Source organism: Vidua chalybeata, chromosome 2 (assembly GCF_026979565.1).
Source record: "Vidua chalybeata isolate OUT-0048 chromosome 2, bVidCha1 merged haplotype, whole genome shotgun sequence".
NCBI classification, from domain to species: domain Eukaryota; kingdom Metazoa; phylum Chordata; class Aves; order Passeriformes; family Viduidae; genus Vidua; species Vidua chalybeata.
In genome coordinates this window covers 111,286,856-111,309,268 of record NC_071531.1, presented here as the reverse complement: position 1 = coordinate 111,309,268, position 22,413 = coordinate 111,286,856, and the positions used below count along the sequence as shown (strand labels likewise).

General features: G+C 45.2%; 1 protein-coding gene across 8 annotated transcripts in view; it reads left to right on the top strand.

Annotated features, from left to right (window-relative positions):
• Nucleotides 1-22,413, top strand: part of BCL9 (BCL9 transcription coactivator) — a 102,852-nt gene that overhangs the window by 27,617 nt on the left and 52,822 nt on the right. For 4 of the 8 annotated variants that reach the window (XR_008428551.1, XM_053931906.1, XM_053931895.1 and 1 more), the window contains exons 1-6: nucleotides 356-403; nucleotides 15,321-15,403; nucleotides 18,381-18,687; nucleotides 20,262-20,578; nucleotides 21,496-21,685; nucleotides 22,158-22,257. Coding sequence is in view for 7 of the 8 variants with exons in the window: in XM_053931906.1 (XP_053787881.1) it covers nucleotides 18,635-18,687; nucleotides 20,262-20,578; nucleotides 21,496-21,685; nucleotides 22,158-22,257 (660 nt within the window). In the remaining variant the exon portion in view is untranslated. Of the gene's footprint in view, nucleotides 1-355; nucleotides 404-2,649; nucleotides 2,691-15,320; nucleotides 15,404-18,380; nucleotides 18,688-19,284; nucleotides 19,457-20,261; nucleotides 20,579-21,495; nucleotides 21,686-22,157; nucleotides 22,258-22,413 lie in introns of those variants that run through there. The other 4 variants (XM_053931872.1, XM_053931875.1, XM_053931888.1 and 1 more) reach the window with 3 other exon arrangements.

Below are 22,413 nucleotides of genomic sequence, written 5' to 3'. Positions count from 1 at the left end.
GAGGCGGGGCGGGGGGGCCGGGCGAGACCACTGCGCGGCGCGGGGAGCGAGAGGCGGTCCCGCCGCCGGCCGAGTGAGTAGCGGACGGTACCATTGCCGGGGCGGGGCGCGCACGACGGGCGGTACCATTCCCCTCTCCGCGGGCTGCGGGACGCGGCGGGAGGGGGGCGCGGGGGGGGGGGGGGGGGGGGGGGGGAAGAGCCGGTGTGGGGAAAAGGCGGGGGGGGGGGGGCGGGGGAGCGGGCGGGGGGAGCGGGCGCGAGGGGCTGCGCTGGGCGGTACCATGTGCGCGGGGAGCGGGGGGGGGGGGGGGGGAGGCGCCGGCGGACAATGGAGCCTGTGTGTGTGTGCGGGAGGGGGACGGAGGCGCCGCGCCGCCCCCGCCGGCCCCGGGCTGAGCGCGGTGAGTGCGGGGCGGGCACCGGGCGCCGGCACCCCGCACCGCCCGCCCCCCAAGTTCGGGAGGTGGGGGTGTCCCAGAGGAGGCGGCGAGGGGAGCCCAGGGGTTGCACGGGGTGCCTGGCGGGGGGCTGTGTTCCGTGGAGGGGTGTGTGGGGAGCAGGGGATGCTCTGGGAACTGCGCTTCCCTGAGGGATGTGCGGGGAGCAGGGGATGTGCTCCGCGGAGGGATGCGTGGGGAGCGGCGGGTGCTCCACGGAATGTGTGGGGAGCAGGGGATGCTCCGGGAGCTGTGCTCCGTGGAGGGAGGTGTGTGGGGCATGGGGATATTCTGGAAGCTGTGCTCCGTGGGGAGCAGGGGATGCCTGGAGGATCCGTGCTCCGTGGAGGGACGTGTTGGGAGCAGGGGGTGCTCCAGGAGCTGTGCTCCATGGAAGGAGGTGTGGGGCATAGGGAATACTGTGGGAGCTGTGCTCCTTGGGATGTGTGGGGTGCACTGGGAGCCCTGGGGGCTGTGCTGTATGGAGCGGCACATGGAATGCTGTGACTCGCGCCGTGGTGCAGGGGATGCCCCGGGGGCTGTGATGTATGGAGGAATGTATGGGATGCCATAGGGGATGTGCTGGGAGGAGGCATGTGTGGGCTGTCCTGGGCCGCAGTGTGGTGCATGGGATGCTCCAAGAGCTGTGCTTGGTGGAGGGATGTGTGGGATGCTCGGTGGTGCGGGGGATGCGCTGGGGCTCTCTGCCGTGTGGAGGCGAGTGTGGGGTGCTCGGGGCTGTGCTGGGGCACCGGCGCTGTGGGGTGCAGCACTGGGGTGATCTGTGCTGCCCTGAGGCGGGTGGAAGTGCCTTCGGGCCGTGCTGTGGGAGAGGACAGTGTTGGGTGGACTAGGGAGGTGGTGGTGAGATTCCAATCTCAGTGAGGGGCTGGGACACAGGATGGGAGGGGCTGTTGGATTGGGAGTGGGGACTGTCCTGGGAGAAAGAAGCTGCTGTAAAAGTGGGGCGGGGGCTGTGTGTGTGAACGCTCTGGTTGAGCTGAAGTGAGGGGCTGGGGCGCAGGGATCCACAGCAGGGATGCAGGGAGTGGGGTACACGGTGAGACGTGCAGTGAGAGGGTGGGAGATGGTGTGTGGGATATTAGATCACCTGGGACGTGCTGTGAGGAAGGGATGGGAGGCTGTGGTGCAGGAAGTACTGAACTGTGGGAGACTACAGGAAAAAATGTGGAGAGCTGGGTGAAGAAATGAGTATGAGGTTGGCTGGGGAGAGTGGTACATGAAGGGAAGCATGTGAGGAGTTGGGACTTGAGTCATTGTAAGAAAGAGATATGGGAGTGGGATTTGGGAAGCACTGGGAGCCAGAATATGAGATAGGAGGTGCTTTCAGCAGGATGGAGGTGGTGCACATGGTCATGAGGGAAATTTTAGGGCTCCAGAGCTGGGAAGCAATGTAGATAGATCAGGGGAGCAGGAATCCAGGGAAGCTAAGCCTGTAGTATCAAACTAGTAGGTGGGATACTAAGTGTGGGAGGGGATCTTGTACATGGGGATTGAGGGGAAGAGCAGTATCTGACAAGGCAGGGGAAATGTGTTTATTTGGAAGGATTCCTACTAGGTAGAGGAGAGGCTCTGCGTGTGTATACATGAGAGGGAGTCTGTGCTCTGGCTGGCTGCAAAGGGGGATGAGAGGCTAAATCTGAAGTTTCATGAGGTAAAGGGTTAGATAATAAGGAAAAAAAAAAGAATAGTGGAGACCCCAAATGCTTAGGGAAGTAGTGGGACAGGTAGATGCATGCAGGCAGCAAGGCTCCACTTCTAGGATGAGAGAGAACCCTGTATTTCTGTGTTGTCCAGCCGCCTGTCCCTGTTCTCAGTGTAGGTGATGGGTTCTAAAAAGGCCTCTGAAGATGGAGTGTTTGGGCTGTGAAAGGTGGATTTTGCTCAGGGAGGGTAGGCAAGGCATGAGGAGACAGATGGGAAGAATCTGATGTGACAGTCAATTGTGGGTTGCTATTTGGGTGTAAAATATTAAGGTGGGATGATTACATGATTAGTGCTTTAATAGTAAACTACATGAGAAATCAGAAAATTATCATGTAGCAAAGAAAGAATGAAGTAAGTGTCAGATGGGAGCTGCTTGTGGAGTGATTCAAAGCCCACCAAGGTGAAAGGAAAGATGCTTTTATTCTTCAGATGTCAGACCTGACATGGACTCTGAAGCTGGTCTGGAAATAACCATGAACCTCATTTTTGGGAGAGTGACATCAAGTCTTGTAGCCCTTACCTGGTAACGTAACACCTTCTCCTTGGTCTGGGCAGAGAAGAAAGGGTTGTGCCAAGTCAAGTTTGTCTCCATAAGCCTCCTTGTTGGTGATTGGTTGCTTTTCTGTCAAAACACAGTTGGAGGAAGCGGGGGAGACAGCTCTCTCTGTTTTTAGGGGTTCCAGTGACATTTTTATTTTCCTTGAAAGTATTTTGTCCTTGGTTTCTCTGTGAAAAGCCCACACAGACATTGGATGCTCTGAAGGATCCTTACATGTATCAAGCTTTAAAAGCTCGAGGAAAAAAAGCGATGCAGAATTTTTTTTCCTGTTTTGTTGGAGTATTTGATCAGTGATTGCTCGAGATACTACAATAACAACCGTTGGAAAGCTAGGCAAGGCATTATCTGGAATCAAATGAAAGAATTAACATACTTAAACAGCTGTATTCCCACTTCTTTTTGTTTTCCTCTCTCCTGCTTTGTATGAGGTCTGTCATGGCCAGTTTCTGGCTGAGGTGGGGTGTTACAGGTGTGGAACCGGGAAGTTGATCGGGGCACACACACAGAGTCGTTTTGTGTCCATCCCGCGGCAGAGGAGCTTTGCTTGCAGGAGTGCACACGCCTGCATCCCATGGCACAGGGATCTGCTTTCTTGCCTGAACTGCAGGGGTTGTTTTCCTGAGGTTTTATAGCCATTTTGGACAAGTTGGCATGATGGCTCTGTTACACAGTGTGGATTTTTTTTTTTTTCTTTTAACAGTGATCTCCAAAGAGATTATTTTAATGAATGTGTCCTTTTTTTCTTACTCAGTGCATAAAAATGGCTCAAGGGCTCATATTCTTTCCCTGTCTCCCTTGCTGGCCTCTCCTCAAACAACAAAAGAAAGGCATCTTTCTTTTTTTGACTTGGAGTTAGCAACGATGTTAGTTTTGGGATTTTGGAATTTTCTCAGTGGGGCAATTGCGTTTTTGTTTTGTTTTGTTTTTTAATCTGTTTTTTTTGGGTCGGGGTTTTATTGTGGAGAGGGGTCTGGGGATCTTGGATCTCACTGCACTTGTGTGAACTCTTAACACCTTAATTGAAGGGGTGGAGATGCTGAATCACTAACAAAGACCTCCTTTATCCAAAATGTTAATCAATCATTGACGTTAAATAAGTGTGAACAAAACCAAGCAAAAAAAAACCCCACCCTAAACAAGTTTTTGTGTAAGTCCCCCTCCCATTCAGCTGCTCATCTTTGGTCAGGTTAACGTGATAAATTCTTTTGGAGATGTATTTTGTGCCTGTGCACTTGGTTTTTGCAGTGTTTGGTAAAAGTTCTGTTTATGACTTGCCAGTGTAGTTTTCCCAATACAGATTATTTATCTCCTAGATGTCTAAAGATGTTCTGGGAGAAATTGTGATTTGCTCTGGTGTGGGGGAGTAGCTGGACTATGATAGTAGTGTTGCGACCATCTTTTTGTATGCTAGGTTTTTTTTTTTTTCCTTGTTTGTTTTGGGGAGGTATTTTGCTTTTCTCTCTTGTGATGAGTTAATTTGTTTATTGGTCAACACAATCTTCTAAGCTAGGCAGGACCTGAATTTTAATGTGGAAGAAAATAAATAGGTTCCTGGTCCTACAACCAGAAACTTTGTAGATCTCTTCTGGATATTATGAATACAAAGGGTGTGGACTCTTTCTTCCCTGTGCTTTCCCCCTCCTTCCCCCCCCCATCTTACATTTCATCTTTACAGTTCATGTGCTTGGATTGTTTTCAGTTAGGGTTAGTCCACAGCCAAACTGCGTTTGTCACCAAATATCCAAATATAGAAACTGAGGCGACTGTAAGCCACAGGGCTAAAATATTCATATACTAGAGCTTTTCTGAGCAGTTTATATGTTTGATGTGGATAAGAATGGAGTACCTTTGATCCATATTTCCCAGCTATTCAAAGGCTTGCTACACTGCAGCACATTGACTTCCCATACCTATTTCTACATGTTTCTTCCTAGATGCTGTTTCTTCCTCTGAATTCTTGACATGCTGTGTCAATCTCTTGCCTTACAAACTGCCTATGGCTTAAGAATTTTGCTGGTCTTTCATAAATTCAATAGGAAAAAACCCCAACCCCAAACAGCAACAACAACTTTATCCTGTGAAGCAATTACAGTCAAATGAGTATTCAAATTAATTCCTGTCTTAAATGTGAGCTGTGCTACCTTGCAGGGCTTTTTCTCTTCTGTTTTGTAGAAGTTTGTCAGAATTTCTTCATAGCAATGCAGGCAGCCTTCATAAAATCCTTCTAACTCGTTTGTGTGGCCTTGGACTTCACAGAAATCTCTGTGCCTCCCTAAGGTCTGTGGTCTGTTTACATAGATATGAAGTCCTTTAACCCAGCAAGTTTTGCTGTGGGCTTGGATTTCCTGCTTACAAGCTCTGCTGGAGTCCCTCTAGTCTTCCTGCTGGCAAAATAAAGGTGTTAACTCAGTTCTTCAGAGCAATTTCTGAATGGAATGAGATTTCATTGCTGAATTTTTGTTCAAGCAGTGCTCTGCCTATTGTATTGAATTTAAAAGAGCTTTCCCCTACGAACCCTTACTTGTCTGTTAGGTTGGGTGTTTTCTTTTCTTTTTTTTTTTTTTTTTTACTGCTTTAAAAGTTTAATTGTTTTGGAGCTTGACCTCTTTGGAGTAGGGACTATACAAGTCCAGAAGAACAGGAACTTTATTCATAATTAGGAAGTCCAGATAATCTTGAAGAACTTGAACAAAAAAAAAAAAAAATCAATCTGTTGGGAAATTTCTGAAGGGTTGCCTTTAAGACCATGCAGGCTCATAAACGCTGGTTGGCAACAATAGGTGACATTTAATGTGCTGAATCCAAGTGAACCGTTCCATTCTTAACTTTTGATTTATATTTTTGAAGAAGCAGGGGTGTGCTTTGTGACTGCACCCTTACCTGTGGGCCGAGCTGCCCTCTCTTCCTATTCCTGTGAGCACTTCCTTCAGTGCTAGAGTTGGTTTTTGAGGAGTTCTTGGTGCTCATCTGTTTTGACTCTGCACCACCCCGCTGTGTGTGCTGGTGCTGCTGTTTTGGAGCAGCTGGATGCTGGAACGGATCAGGGAGCTGATCTGGATTAGAAGTAGCCTGGCAAAGAAATGATGATACTTAGCCTGCATCAGTTTGCCAAACTGGTTTGCTGTTTGGCCACGGGCATATCAGACAGTGTGGTGCAGGGGTGGGAGTAAATATTGGTACCAGCAGTTCTCTAAGCTGGTATCGCTGCCAAAAGGAATGTTGAGCTAACTATATCCCTAAGAGTCTGCTAAACTTGCTAAATGTTTTTTACACCTGTTTGTTGCAGCTTCCCTTGCCTGAGAACAGTTCCTCCAGCTTACCTTGTTCTTTTTGCCAAAAATCATCTCTGAACGTATATGCAAGGTGTCAAAAGAGAAGCCCTCTTTAAGAAGCTTTAAGCAGGGCCAACAGAAGAGTGTGGTGGCTTTGCTATGGAAGAGTTTCTGCTGCCTCAAGACTTTCTGATGATACGGAACATGTACTGTAAATTGACGATAGACTATTTAGTATGGTTGCAATTAAGCAGTGAAACTCATGCTGTGAGAATCTTGCTGAGGAGCAAGATTTCAACAAGAGTTAAAAAGCATCAGATGTCTTTAAGAATATGAAGAATATTCGTAATCAGTGGCAGTAGAAATTTTGGAAGAGGTATTAAGCCTGTGGTCTAAACCTTCTTTTTTACTTTGCTCTAGCAGTTGTGCTTCTATATTGGGAAAGGGAGGGATGGAATAGCCTGTTGTGCCTGGATTTGCTGCAGGCTTCTCACACTCCTCTCTGGAAACTTAATTGAGAACCGGGGTATGAGATGTGCCATATCTGGTTGGATCCTGGTGAACCATCCTGAAATCTGGTCTGAGTTACTAAATTCTGGCTATCGTGAAGTGAACTGCCACTTCACAACTTTTTGCATTTTCTTTATTCCTACTTTTATGGGTTGTTCTTACTTACTCTTTTGCAGAGTTGAATCTGAGCACTCTGATTTTGATCTACTTTGACAACACTAATTGAATTTATTTTAAATACTGTTATGAAATTGCAGTTAACTGTAGCTGAAGAATGAATGTTATCTCTTTAGAGAGATCCCTTTTTTTTCCCTTTTTTTTCAGACAGACTTAGAAGCAGAAGTGGGATTTTCCTTGTTTGGCCTCCAAGAAGGTGCTTGTGGAATAGGGAAGGGAGATGAACAGTGCACCTGTAAGGTGTTTGGCCTGTTTGTTTTTTAAAGCCTAGGCAGAAGCGATGAAATCCTTTTGAAGGAAGGAAAAAGTGCCTTTTACCATTGACATGATTTCTTTCAACAAAGAAAGATGGAGCAATGTCCTCTGAGATTTCACTGAAAATTGGGTGCTGTAGTCTTGAAAAAAATGCTGGTTTTACGTGCTCCTTAGTGGTACAGTCAATGGCATAAAGAGTGGATGATATACACAATAATTTAGCTGCATGTGGAATCGAGGGAGAGCTTGCTGTTTTCTGCATTGAGTTCAGAGCAGTTGTTGTTCAGGCACAGATAGCCACACAGCTGCCTGTTCAGCTCCTAGCACTGGCAATTACTCTGAGCTGGGTGTCTTGTTTTCATGGCTGTTTGGCCTCTTAAGAAAGCAGTGTCTCTGTGTTTTTCCTCCTCGGCTTTCTGGTGAGGCTCTGCCTGCATAGTAGCAGAGCAAGAGAGCTTTAAATCACTGACCCACCCACCTTGTCAGTGGATGGTCTCCGTGTGCCTGTGGTTGTCCTCTCTGCCTTCTGAACAAAGGGTGCAGATATCTGTTTTACCTTATCAGCGGGGTGGCTGGGGCCCATGGGCTCTTTTAAAGCCAGGGTTGCTTGGATTTGGTGGCAAACTTGGGAGCAGAGCTTGGCTCTTAACGTGCCTGTGATTTATCTACTCGACCATGTTACTTACGCTCTACAAATTGCTTTAAGTCTGTGAGTCTGCCTGTGTATGTTGTGTCAAGCTATCTTTGCCACCTTTGCAGTGTGTACAGAGTTGTGAAGACCTGAACAAAAATTTGGTTTAGTGGTTCACTGATAAAAACACTGGGTTAGATCAAGCAGTGCAGACTGTTTTCAGGTTGCTCAGAGCTCTGCTTTCTGCATTTTGCTAAACTGACTTCTTCAGGTGTCTTTTATCACTGTTCCACTGCCTGTGAAATGGCAATGTTTTATCTATGTACCAATCTGGATTTGTTTGAGGATTGATTAGAAATGTATTTGCAGTGTAATATAAAACCAAGTTGTAGCCTGTTGAGGTGAGCAGCCACAGCCTCAACAGGAACAGCTGGTACAATGGACAGTTGATAGTTCTATGTATGGAGAAACTCTTTTCAGGACTTCTGGTGGTGGAATGGAAGTTTTCTGCCACATTTTATATGTGCGTATGAGAAAAGAAGTAAAAAAACTTCAGGTCAAAATGATTTGACAGCTTGTTAGCAAGAAAACGATTTCTTCTGCCTCTTGAAAATAATAATTTTATATATATATGCATATATACAAAAAATATTTAACCTTCTTGTAGTTGGAGGATAGAAGGTTGAAACTGTCAGGCAAATAGCCACCATCCAGCAGAAATGCTTCTGAATGCTTTAGTGAAAGCCAGCTTTGATTTGACAGTTATGAGGCTTTGAAAATAGCGCTGTGTTTATACAGCACAGTAAATACTTTGAAGTGCGTTAGGCTGTGCTGTACATGCGTGGCTAACTAGAGGAATATTAAATGCCTACATCTTGTGTTGAGTGAGGGAGGATCCTGCAGCAATTGGAATTGCATGCTCCTCGTACTTTTATAAGATCGTGTCAAAGCAGTAGATTTGATAATAGACCTGATTATACAATTGCTTAATTTCTTGTCAAAATAACATTTTTACATGCAGCGTTCTGAGATCTTTGAGGTGACCTCATGTTATTTATCAAATGTCAGTTTTTCATCCCAGCAGCTTTGATATAATCATGTAGCATCGTAGAGTACCATGTACATGCAGTTTTTGCTTGCTGGAGTTCTTTGAAGTGCCTTACTCCTTAGAAGAGTCATTGCTGTGTGGAAGATCCTGCATTTAATAACTGGGAAGCCAGTATGGAACCACTGCACTGTGTCACTGAGGGTCGTGCTGCCTCTCACATGCCTAATGTGGGTCTAAAAGCAAAGGAGTGAGAGATTCAGTGCACCAGGGACAAGCACACCCTGGCACACATTTTACTCAGCAGTAAGCTGCAGGGGATGTAGTAACTCTTCAGCTCTGCTCCCGTGGGAATGCTGGATTTGTGGTGTTGAGCTCCCCAGGTGCCTGAGAACAGCAGGAGGGCTCCTGTAAAGGAGCAGAGCAGAGGGATGGCTGGTGGTGACAGTCCTGAATGAAAACTGGTCTGGCAGGCACTGCTGGAAGGTAGTGATGCTCAGGGGAGCCTTGGAAAAGGGCTCATCTGGGAGGAGAGAGACCAGAGAGCTGTAAAGGTGAAGGTTAACAAGAAGGAAGGTGTATGGCTTGCCCCCAGCAATTCTGACTGGTGTCCTGTGTCATGTCCCCTTGCAGCAGGGTGGGGAATTACTGCTTGCTGTAGCACTGGGTTTTTCTCAGAGGAGCTCTGTCCTGTACTGACCCATCCCAGCCCCACTTAGCTTATGAAAACTGACAAGATTGCAGCCCAAGGAGTTACGCCTGAGGATTGCTTCTTATCTTTCATTCTGGAAGCCTGTTGAAGGGATGCCGAAAGGGAAGGAAAAAGCACTTGGGTTTTTTTCTGTGCTGAACTGATTAGTGACTTGTTTTTTCTAAGCCTTTTGTTTAAGCAGTGTGGTGTTAATACTTGTAGAAGAACAAACTGCTGTCTCCTTCATCCTGTCTCCCTATCCAGTATTTCAGCATATTTCCCCCCAGCCCCTTTCAACAGATTAGTTTGTAGAGAATGGCCTGCTGGCAGGCTTGACACAGGTGTCTTTTACCTGCGGTTGTTCATGCTGATGTCCCTATTTAAATTTTTGAAAAAATAAACCCAGAGAAGTAAGGGGAAGGAGATTGCCTGTGGCTTCTCCTAACTCCTGAAAAGTAGATGTAGTTTTGACAGAAGCCAAAGCTATGAAAGCAGACCATAGAGAACTCTCATTACCTACTGGACTCCTGCATGCAATGCTGACTGATGCTAAGGCTATTAACTGCTAATGTGATAATATGCAGAAGCCTGTCATATATTAGGGAAATACTGTTAAAATGTTTTTTGATAAATCCCTTATTGCTCGAGCTTTTGATCTTTATCGATGTTTACAATAGCTGGGACTCCATGGCAGCCCGGCTGCTGCTCAGGTAAGCGACGCTCCACGTAGGGAGCTCCAAACTCCACTTGTAAAGTACATAGACTGCTCCCAGCACTGCTAACAGAGGTGGAGCTGAAGTGATGTTGGCAGCTGTGCTGGAGTGTGCCAGGGCTGAGCTGAGGTCAGCGCGATGTCGTGACAGGGTGCGCGACGGCGTCCCCGACACCCCGATTGACCCGCACCTGCCAGTGCCACTGCTGCTGGTGAGGCTGAAATGGCAGGAATACTGAGGGGAAGTGTTCATAATGTTCCTGTACAGAAGCAGATAGCTGTAGCTTAGGCTTTGAGGGGTTTTTTAAAGAATTTTTCTTTTGGCTTTTTCCCCAGACTGATTTCTGGAACTGTGTCAGAATCTGCCAAGAGCTTGTTCCAGTCCCAAGTGAACCAAGTAGTTCAAGTGTTTTTTCCATAATAGCAGATGGGAAATCGAAAAGCTCTCAGTGTTTGTCTGTGTACACCTTGAATTTGATCACTGGTGTCCGTAAGTGTCTGTCTCCTCCACTGCTTTGGGGAAGGAGTTGTACAGAGTCAGAAGCTGTCTACGACAGCCATGCATCCCCACGGGATTAATAATGCACTGAAGTGTTATTAAAGACATAAAAAATCAAGTTTAACGGACATATAGTTGTCTGTTTGACAAGAAGTGTTAGTGTTATTCACAACTCTTGAAAGTTATGCTTGTGAGAATAGCGGGCAACATGTCTGTTGCAAAAGACTGTTTTAGAATGATTTTTAAAGTACCTAAAAAGAGTGATTACTTATACAGCCTTTATATCATGGCTACTGTTGGTTATCCATGTACTTGTCAGAAGGAAGAGAATAGTTGCTAGAGATACCACTTTCTCAGAAAAGGGGATAGTGACATGAGAAACTCATAAAACACTTAATTCTCGGAGCCTTTGAGTTTGTATTGTGTTTGTCAGTGATTGTTTTCATTGCACATTTTAAGGATGTAGAGCAAAAGGTTGGATTTTCTGTGGCCTTTGTTGTTTTAAATGGACTTCAGGAGAGATGCGTTCTTTGGGAAAGGTCCACGTGTGTGTGGTTATAGGGTGTGGGGGGAAGTATGGGAGGAAAGGTGTCTGTACTGTCTTATTTGAGAGGTGTGGATGGGCAGGCACAGGTGGGCTCAGCAGAGCTGCATTGTGTGACCACACTGTACTGCATTTGCATGGGCCTCATTAAATATTCTTAGTGTTTCTGGGAGGCTTATCCTGTGGTGCTAATTTCTTACATTAAATGAAGCAACTCAAGGAAACTTCTCTCCATGTAAAGGCATAGAACCTTGCATGCCCTTTCCCTGTCTGTGTCTGTTGGTCTTCAAGGTGCTAATTTTAGGTGAGCCTGTCTTTGCTCAGACCCTTTCTCTGTGCTTCAGGGCTGGAGGTAGTTGTGGGCAATAATCTACTCATTTAGAGTTCAACAGAGATGCTTACACACTACATGTGCAGGAGAAGGTATTTTCCCTGTGGAGGTTGCAATACTGCCTGATAGAGATTGTGTAGCCCTTACATTCATGTCACCTAAACTTATTTTGCTACAAGTTCTTGATTTTTCTGTTTATTGAGAGTAATTTCTGGTATAAAACTATGAGCAGAGAGATAATGCTGTGCAGACTTTGGAATAGCAGTGATTTCTCTGATGTGGTAAGATGGAATTCTCTGGGAGACTGTGAGAACTTTGTGTATCATTTTTTATGTTATGACATAAACATAGGAAAGTCCATACTGTTTCAGGATGAGTTAGGACCATCTAGAAACTGATTACTTGGCTGTGAGTTGCTATCTAATCACCTTAGATGAACAACTTATCTCTACCTACCCTTAGGTATCCAAGTTACCTATCTGAAGGTACCTGAGATATTTTCTGCCCTTGTTTAAGAAAAAGGGCAGAGGGACCTGGCAGAAGATAGGCACAAATGTATTTCAATAAGCATATGTCTATCCATGCCTTTGCCACCAGTCAGTGCTGCCTCCTTTGTGCCAGTGAGCACATGGACACCTTGTGGGGTGAAACAGGAAAGTTGTCTCCTGAATGTTATTCATATCTTATCTGGAGTTAGTTTTCAGCTAACTGAAAATATTAGATATTTTCATTGACTGTATCACAAGTGCTGGAAGGGGTTGAGTTGGATAGGCTTATTCTGGTTAAGTTGCTTTCCTGGGTCCAGTACAGAGCTGGTGTGCAGAAGGTAAGCTTGCATTTTTGACAGACCTATTTGAATGATGATGGGGGTCAAGCCTAGTAGTGTGACAGGCATGTGCTTTATCCATTCCTGGGAAAGGATGAGGAGGACAGTTTTTGCTAGGAGGCAGAGACAGATTTAAAGCTGTATTTATTAGGGTAGGGAGCCCTGTCTAAAAATTAGGACTGCTTCGAGTGATTGAAGTGTCTTGTGTCCCTATATCCTCAAGTGTCATAGGGAGATGTATGGGGTGTAGAATATTCATGTGATTTTATCTATTTGCTTTTACATGATCTTAAGGAAGTTGGACAGTTCAATAAAAGCTTTGAATAACACTTCCTGTGTCCTCCTTGTTTGCCAGTCACTCTCCTTATCAATGAGGTGTGTAATCAAGTACTTTATTAAACAGCAGCTTATTAAAAAGTAATGTGCAGCTCAGCTGCAAGTGTGGAAAATACGCAAATGCTCAACAAAACTGCTAAGTGCAGCACGTGATGAAAACCAGTGGCAGCTCTTGGGTGTAGTGGAGTCACCTTTTGCCAGTGCAGCTATTCTCCCTCTCATGTGGTTGAATGAGGGTCGGAGAAATTGGAGGTGCCCTTCCCAGTAAAATTGTGCTGAAGGAGCGCGTTGGCTGATTCATTGCCTTGCCCCACCTCTCAGGTCACACAGGGAGTCCACTGGTGGATGCACTTGCAGAAGTTTGTTTCCTGGTGGCTGTCAGGATCAGCAGTTGCTCATATACCTCCTGCTGCTGTTATTCTTGGTTCCTTCTAAAGCTTCTGTTCTTCCCTGAGCAATCTCTTATTCCACTCTCTCTCCTTCCTTACCCACTCCACTGTCACAGATACAATTCAGGGTGCAGGCTCAGCTTGCATTCAAAGTTATCATTTGTTTTCTGCAGCAGCAGGTCTCCAGCCTTTTTTCTTTTTCCGTGCTGATTTTGAGTTCTCACCACCCTCAGTCCAGCTCAGACTGACAGTCTCAGAAAGGCCAAGGGGAAAATAGCAGTGTGCTCTTTCTTGTATGCAGAGAAAGGTTTCTTGCCTTTAATGCTTCATGTCACAGTCAGGCCACAAGTCTGATACTTTTATCTACTTGGTATGCCTTTATTTCATCTCTCCACATTCTCCTCCTCAAAGAGGGAGAAAAGACTGAAGTGAATCAGTGATAACTGATTCAGCTGTTCCTGCTGGAATAGCCATAATGCTGCATACCTCCAAGTATTTGACCACTTTTCACTATCAAGCTTCTTCAGCTTAAGGCCATAAAGTAGGAATTAGCCATTTTGATTTTTTTTAAACCTTCTATTTGCAGTACTGTAATATGGTGGCTGGTTTGTAGAAGTAGAGGGGTGGCCAAAATATTTAACTGAAAAGTAAAGTGAGATGTGCATTTGCATCTTGTTAGTTACTCTGTGGTAGCTGCTTTGTGTGCATGCTCTCAGCCTTTTGCTCTTAAATTCACTGTGAAGCAAACTGCCTTGTGCTGACAGGGCTAAGACCGTGCAGGTGAGGAGCAGAGATGGGACACTAGGGAATGGAATTGCAGTGCAGTAACTGGGTAGCCTAAAAGATGGATAGCCCCTCTTGCAGTCCTCAGCTATGGTCTGCAAGGCTGTCCTTCCCTGCCAGGCTGGGACTGAATGTTTCAAGGAATAGAGCTCTGAGCAGTGTTTGTGATAGATTCTTTCCATCCTGATGTGTGCTGGTGTTCACACGCTTTCCTCTTCAAGGGAAAAGGTGATTTCTGTCCCTGCTCTGGTAGAGGTGTGTCAGTATTGGCACTGGCATGGCTTAGCCAGTATTGTTTCATGGGGTGGGGTGGGGGAAAGAGGAGAGGAGATACAACTGGGTAATTGGATTCAGGGATGATAGTGCTGCTGTGGTGAGTTTTACTGGATGAAGCAGCTTGTTGCGATAGGTGTTTGTTTCAGCTTCTGTCTGCAGGTGTGACTTGGCTAGATAAGGATGGTCTATCACGTTGATGATTTCATTGTTTGATTTGGCTGGACTGGGTGGAGAATGTAGCTGCATTGTTTGGGACTAGCTTTGTAGTTTGGTTTTGTGAAGTGGATTACATGGCAGCACATTGCTACATTATTAAGGTGAAGCTGCAGTAGATAATAGTTGGAGAATGTTGGAGGGAAGAGAATATTTACAGGCTTTCACAACGCATAACTAGTTGAGCCTCCAGCTCCTGTGTTTCTGTTAGGAGATCTGGTCAGCAGAATGCATTGGGATTACACAGAAAAAATTGGTAGTGATTTCAATATGCAATTGTACTTTCAACTGCAAGGCTGTCCATGCTGTGTAAATAGCTGAGAGTGCTCTGAGACCACACTGGCCCTGACAGTGTGAATGTTATCTGGATTCATACTGTCTTGCAGCCTCTACAGTTTTCACAGTGGGTGAGGGAGAAGCTGGCAGGTCGCTGCTGTTTTTTTTTGCTAACCTCAAATTTACCAGTAAGCCAGTCTTCAGAGCCTGTGTTTCCTTGTATTGCTGAAATTTCAGGCACTTAAACTTGCTTTGGATTTCCTTCCCCCTGTAGGGTATGCACTGAAGTGAAGTAGGAGCTGCCAGAGCAGTAGATAGTGCTTCTTCCTTCTAAAACCTACCTGGTTTTCCCTTAGATGTGATTGCCTGGCTTTACCTGATACTTGATGTTTCTGTTTATACATTGTCTGGCTGTGGAGGAGGTTGCATATATGAAGCAGAAGGGTTTGGCAGGAGTTGCTGGGCACATTGTGAGGGGAAGGTGAGCCTTTGAAGAGAGATGGGTGCAGAGAAGGGAAGGTGACATGTCCAAGCTTTGTGCCAGCTTCTATAAGCACAGATGAGCTCATGGGAATCCAGCTGGCTAAACTTGGGAGTGTTAAAGCAGGTCTGCTCTATTTCCCCTCATGGGCAGCCTGAATCTTCAGTGTCTTCCAGTCTGATGGTGGCTTCTTGGGTGCTGATAAATCTTTCCAGGCTGAGCAGAGGCTTCCCCTTGGTGGTTCAGAGCAACTTTTGATTCCTCTGCTTCTGTGGTTGAATGCATGGAAGGGGTGCACAGCTTGGCTGTGAGCTCTTGTTGATGAAATTTTTCTCTCTTTTTTCCAGGTGACTGTTTTTTGTGAGACAAGTGGTTTGCAACTCATGGCCTCCATGATGAGTACTGCAGTGTCGTGACACCAGGGGTCTTGGTAAGCTACTTGTTGGAAAAACAAGGATCTATAATATCTCCACAAATGCAGATCCATATGTTTTGTCTTTGCAGTTAAAGTTTGAATTAATTTAAAGCCATGTAAATTGTAGGCTGCAAGCAAGTGGGATGGGGCTACATTTTCACCTGTTCTCACCTCCTCTTCTGAGCTTGTAATGATAGTGATGTGGTTACATGATCAACCAGGTCAAGGGGAAAATCCAGCTGAATAGAAATTTCTATTGTTCCCCTTGGATTAGTTCCCATTCAGATATTTCCCTGATGTGGTGAGAATGAGTAGCCAGCTGAACCATCCCATTTCTCTGCAACCTTTGCCTGCCATACCTTAAAGCCATCCTGAAAATACAGCCTTGGATGTAGCTTTCCAAAGTGTCTTGAAAAGTGGTTTGACCATTCACTGTCACTGACCCTACCTCTAATTTTAAAGCAATGATACAGGCTTTGCTATGGCAGGCAGACTCCAGCTGCAAAAATACATTTCTCTAGAGCTTTTCCATTATTGAACCCTAGATTCTCAGGCATATATGTGTTAGAAGTGCATGGAGAAAAATCATGAGACATGCCATTTCACGTTATAGAAGATGGTACATTCCCTGTGTGCAGAAATAAGAAGCTGAGGAAGTTGAGTTGCTGTTGTTCCTCCAATGAATATATTGATGTATCCTTTATAGCTCTCTCTAGTAAGAATAAATTTAAACTGAGATTGGAAAACACAGTTCCCTTGCACAGCGCATCACTTTTAATATATGGAATATATGTGTATAGAATAATAAAAAAAGTAAGGTTAAAAAATTGCAGCATTCTCCTCCCACCCCTGGGTGAAGTACTTGAAAGTTTGGTGATGTCAGGAATACCGTGTAGCCAGGGTGATTGTGATTATTCATGTTTTTTCTTTGCACTGTGCAAGACTGGGAGCCTTGAGACAATTTTCATCTTGTAATAAAAGGTAACATAATGTATAAATATCCAAATGGAAAAGTAGAGGATTAAACAACCAGAATACTTAAGTTCATCATGCAGGCATCTGCATCCTGCTGTAAGCATTAAGCTCTGCTCACTTTTATGCTATTACTCCTGTTCTCATTTTTTTTAAGCTGGAAGTCACTGTATTTTCAGTCACATCTTCACCTTAAGTGAGGGTGCAGAAGTTTCACAGAGTTCCACTGACTTTTACAGATGTGTCAATCTCTTGGAAAGCAGAGTTGGGTGCTGTTGATAATGTTACAGTTTTATTTAACAAAAGAGACATAGGAGCCAAATTTGCATGCAAAGATGATGCAATTTAGATATGTGTGAAGAGGTTCTCTCTCCTCTTTAATGTATCTGTGTAGAACCAGCTGTAATTGCAACATGATAGTAGGAACAATAGGGATAGGGTAACTCCAACATTGTTCCCAAAATCAGTGGGATAACCAACTAATAGCCCCAGAGAGGCATGTGGGTCCTCTGGAGTGTGTGGCTCAGACTAGAGTTCATCTGACTATGCCTGATAAGAGGCCTTCAAAATGAGACATTTGCTGCAGAAACATTCCCCACATTAATAGGTTTGTGCAGCACAGTGGAGGTGAGAACAGGCAGTAGGATGACTTCTCTGGCTTAGGAAGGAGATGTGTGGTAGAGAACAATTTTTGTAGGTGATGCAGAATTTCACATGACTACTGCAGTGTGGATCACTGTCATATTAAAGTAGAGCAGTGCAAAGTCACTAAAATGTGTAACAGCACAACCTCACACCTGTACAGATTTGGGGAACTGAAAAACCATGGTGCTCAGTACTACAAGTTGCTGATAACTACTTGGCCAGAGGTGGTCATAAAGTGCCCATGTCTTTTAATCCTCTGGTGTCATCAGCACATAAGCCAATTTTTTGTTTTGAAATGGCAGTTATGCAGTTTGAGCAGTAATTTCTTCATAAAATTCAAGACACTTCCATCCTAGTAATATTTATTTTGTTTAATTTGGTATATATAGGAAGAAACTACTTCTTTGGTGCCGAAAAGGAATATCGGGAATATTTACATTTGAATAATATTTAGCTAGCAATGCTTAATACATTAACAATAAATCTTGGTTAGATTCTAAATTAAGTGGATTTGCATCTGAGTAGGTGAGATGAACAGGAGAGATTTTGTTGAAACATAAACAAGACAGAAATTTGTTCCAAAGTAATTTAGCCCAAAGCACATAAACAGTAATGTTCAATAGCTTCCACCTCCAGAAACAGCTTTATGTGCCTTATTGCCTGCGTCATGCATATTGTTTCTTAGAAAGAAGCTGAAAAAGCAGCTGCTTTTCTTGTGCCTTTTTTTAAAGCCTCAATAATGTGTAGTGTGTTGCTGAGCAAATTTAGATGAGTACTACTCCAGTGCTTTTTTTTGACCTTTCTAATAGATATGATGAGTAACTAATCCCTCATGTTTTCAGAGTAATCACACAGCGCAGTAACTTACAAGTGGTCAGGAAGGCATTTTGTTTTATTTTTCTCCCTTTGTGTAACCCTTAGCACACATCATTGATCTAGGTATATTGGGCCAAAGAGACAAAAGATTTAAACAGAATTTGTGTTCTTAAGAAATATCAGATTACTGCCATCCACAGGGGAATTTTGGATAGATAAGTCATGTTGGGGATTTGTACTTTTGTCTTCCTACTGACTGCTGTGAGGTGTCTTTAAGTTGAGCACGGATGCAGAATCTAAGTGTTCAGACACAAGGTGCTTCCCTGTTTTGTTGACTCCAGAATGATTTGCTTTGGACAAAGGGAAGATGGCCTCACTGCCTGTAAACTGAATGGCCAGCCAGGGCTATCTGAGGTCTGAAATTCACGTCTGTCTGAAAGCTCTTCTCTGTCTTCTTGGGAATGGGGGAAGAATTGCCATGCATTGCTCCACACCAGACAGATCTGCTTGGGAAGTTCCTCATTGGTTTTCTGTTCTCTCCTTGTGGGGTGGTTTGCAGTGTGCCCTGGAGATGCGAGACTTCCCCTGGGCAGCAGGAGGCACGCATCTAGAGAATGCTGCAGCTGCAGGAGGGAAGTGCCCAGTGCAAAAGCAGCGAGGAGCAAAGAGAAAAAAGGCAAGCAGGCAGCCAGCACTGAGAGAAGCGGGTGGCAGAAAGTGCTTCGACGCTGCCTCTGGCGGCACGCTCCCCAGAGGAACTCGACGAGAACCCATCTGCGTGTGTGTGAGACTGTGAGCTCAGGATTTCTGTCAATGCATTCCAGTAACCCCAAAGTGAGGAACTCCCCGTCAGGCAACACACAGAGGTAAGGAGAAGAGCCTGCAGTCAGCTGCTGTGGGTTGGTGCACATTGCCATCCCTGCTCTGCTGCTGGATTAGCTCAAGGATGGTGGCAATGTTGCTTCCTGGTCCCTCTGTGCTCCCATTGGACCTGCTGAGGCTGAACAGTAGCTGCACAGTGCTGGTGGTCTCCATGTTTGCAAGGCTCAGGATGAACTGAAAGCTGTAGACCCATGAGGTGTGGATTCTCTGTTCCTTGTGCTCTCCTCCCTTCTACCAGGTGCCTGGATTGGCTATAGGAGAGTAAACCTGCTGTTTCTCTCTTGTTTTTTTCCCCTTCCTCCTCTTCTAATTATCTATTTCCCAAGGGGTAGTTGGGCAGCAGAAGGTCTCTCTGTCTGTACTTTCACACAAAATGCTTTCTCCATATTATTGGCTTGAACAGCCTGGAGAACTGATCAGCTGAGTACTGAGATCCTCTGTGTCAGTCACCTGCCGGTGCAGCAGGTCAGCATTTCTTCTCCACTAATTTGGAAGGGGAAAAACATGAAAGCAAAACAGTGTCCAGGGACTTAGGATGGTTCTGATTGACAGCATACTTGAGTTTGATTATTTACTCCTAGAGGTCATCTGGAGCTTAACAGTATTTCAGAGGGAATGCTTCTGAGTCCGATGTCTGTCCAAAGGAAGAAACAGCTTGTGTGAGTCCCACAGTGAGGATGCTAGCAAGCACTGCCTGTTGGAAGTGATAGTGAGGATGGCAAAACACAATGCAGAAGATCTGATAGCAATGGAGTAAGTGGAGGGTGAGGAGGGAAGGGGTGCCTAATATCCATAGAACCCAGAGGAGCAAAATACTTTCAGGATGCAATTTGCTGGATAGAAGAGGAATGAAAGACTCTGAGTCTCCTTTGGCAAATTGAGGAGGAGTTATCTGCCCCATTTTGCAGGAGTGTTCTTGGAGATGGTATCCTTCTCTTTCCTTATTCAGGGGCAGGTTGTAGCTGGTTTAATTGTTTTCACGGTCAGAGGTTTGTGTTTCTCTGGCAGCTCGCCCCAATGGATGACGAATGCTGCAGTAATGCTGGGTTTTCCTTGTGCTCCCTGTAGAACTGGATAGGGAGGTGCAAGGGAGGGGGTGTGGGGGGGTCTGCTCTGATCAGAGCTGCAGCATAGTTGGGATCCAGGAGAATGGTGAGGGGAACTTTACTGTGCCTCGTTTGTTTACTCTGAGCTAGTCTTGGTGTGAGGTGCTTCTCTGTGCACATAGAAACCGTTGTCTTTATTGACAGAGGCGCCAGAGGTGGCTCCTCATGTGACAGTAGTTTCTGGGATCTGGCAGGTCTGTGGTTTGCCCTGGTGCCTTCTTGAGCAATGAGATCCCATCTTGGATAATAACCCTTTCAGGGCATGTTCAAAAAAGCACCTGCATGACTCTAAGCTTGCAGGCATTTTTTATTTGTCAGCAATTGTCTTAGCTTGTAAAGGTGACAGTGGTTGTTTCTACTTCACTCTAATCTGTTCCTACAGGGCTGAATGAATCAATGGTGTGATTTGTCACTTTTTCCTTTTTCTTTCTTTTTTTTTTCTCTCTCCCCAGTAGCCCCAAATCAAAGCAGGAGGTGATGGTCCGTCCCCCTACAGTGATGTCCCCGTCTGGCAACCCTCAGCTGGATTCCAAATTTTCCAACCAAGGCAAACAAGGGGGCTCCACCAGCCAATCCCAGCCCTCTCCCTGTGACCCCAAAAGTGGAGGTCACACCCCCAAAGTGCTCCCGGGCCCGGGTGGGAGTATGGGGCTGAAGAATGGGGCTGGAAATGGTGCCAAGGGGAAGGGGAAGAGAGAGAGGAGCATTTCGGCAGACTCTTTTGAACAGAGGGAAGCTGGGACTCCTAATGATGACCCGGAAATCAAAGGTATGTTTGCTAGGGTTCATGTGCAAGTGCAGACAATCAGTCTGAATCCTCTGTGAGATGGAGAATTGCTCTGCAAGTATTAGTGAAACATTTGTTTGTCTGAGGTTCTGCAAGTTCCAGCCAATGAAGTCTAAAGGTCTTGAAAGCAGGCGAAGAGGAGAGGTTGTCATAGCTGGCATTGGTAAATGTCTTGTTCACGCTTGGTTAGAGCTCAGACCTGACTCTGGTGGGAAAGTTCCTTTGTAACTCTTAAACTCCCCCAGAGGATTTAAAAGTACAAATGCAACCTGTTGGTCTCCTTCTGGCCTTTGGCCTTTCAGGAACTGTTCTGTTGTAACTGGGGTTTTAACAATATTCAGGTCTGTTTTGTCAACACAGATACATAACCCCCGTAGCACCCTGACTGGTAACACAACCCAGAGAGTTAGTTGGGATTTCTGTGTTCTATTCCTTGCTCCAACATTGCCTCTGTGAGGCAATGCAAAACCAGACCACGTGTTCAGTTGTCCATCTTTGTTGTCCATTTGCGAGGTCACCTAGTTAAGGTGGCTGAGCAGAAGAAAAAGTAAAGTTTTGCAGGAGTGTTTTCTTGAGGCAGACATATTTATCTTTGTTCCTACATAAAAGTGTTGTTTTCATGCTTTTTTATGTGGTCATTAGAGAATTCAAAGAGATCATTTGTGGGAACTGCCACTTTCATTGGAAATGGACACAAGAGGAGCTTTCTCCCAGTGTTACTTGAAGGACACCAAGGCTTTAGAGGAAAGATGTGTGGTGTAATAGAATTGCCTTTAGTGGTGCTTGAGGAAGATGCAGGAAATTTCAGAGGAAAAAAAGCTCTGATCAGTTTCCAGAATTGATTTCCAAAGAGATCCCAAGATAGTGATTCCCTTCTTTACCCCTTTGTCCCTTTCCAGACTGCAATTCTGCTGATCATGTGAAGTCCCAGGAGTCTCAGCACACACCACACTCCATGACTCCTTCAAATGCTTCAGCCCCAAGGTCTTCCACACCTTCCCATGGTCTGACTGCCACTTTGGAACCAGCAAGTGGGCAGAAGACTCCATCCAAAGTGGTTTACGTCTTTTCTACTGAGATGGCCAACAAGTAAGTAGGTAGCTGCTTGAATGTCTTCTGGGAGCAGGAATTACATTTGTGCTCATCTTTTAAGAGATTATCAAAGGCACTTTCTGCATCAAGTAGCAAAAAGTCATTGCTTGTTTTGGGGATGCTGAAGAGGTTGGAGTGGACCATGTCCCTAACTTCTTTGCTCTGGGGAATGATTTTTTACTTCTCTGAGGTATGGGTATTTTTTTTTTTTTTTGGCAAATACTGTTGGATATTGTTTTGCAATCCATGCAGTGAATAGCAGCCAGGATGGCTTAAACTGAGACATGAACCCTGAATGCTGATGAGTTTGTAGACATAAGCATTTTTCTTTTGCTACTCATCTAGAATGAAATATGTGTGGCTGAGTTTTTCTCCCTTTTGCCAGCTGAAAGATAGAAAGGAGGCCAGTTAAGAAAAATTGATTCTTGGCTTCAACTGGATATGTGCATCTGCCTGTCTGTCTTTGCAGGGCTGCAGAAGCTGTGCTGAAGGGACAGGTGGAAACCATCGTGTCCTTTCATATCCAGAACATCTCAAACAGCAAGGCGGAACGAAACACTGTACCCTTGGTAGGGAATACTTGCATGGGGGTGAGAAGGGGAAATGGTAAATGTGCCTCTGTGTGGTTCAGAGAGATGGATGATTATTTACACTCTGAAATAAGTTTTAGTAAGACAGACAGTTGTCATTCAGACCGTCTGCAAATAAATGTCTTGGGTTATCCA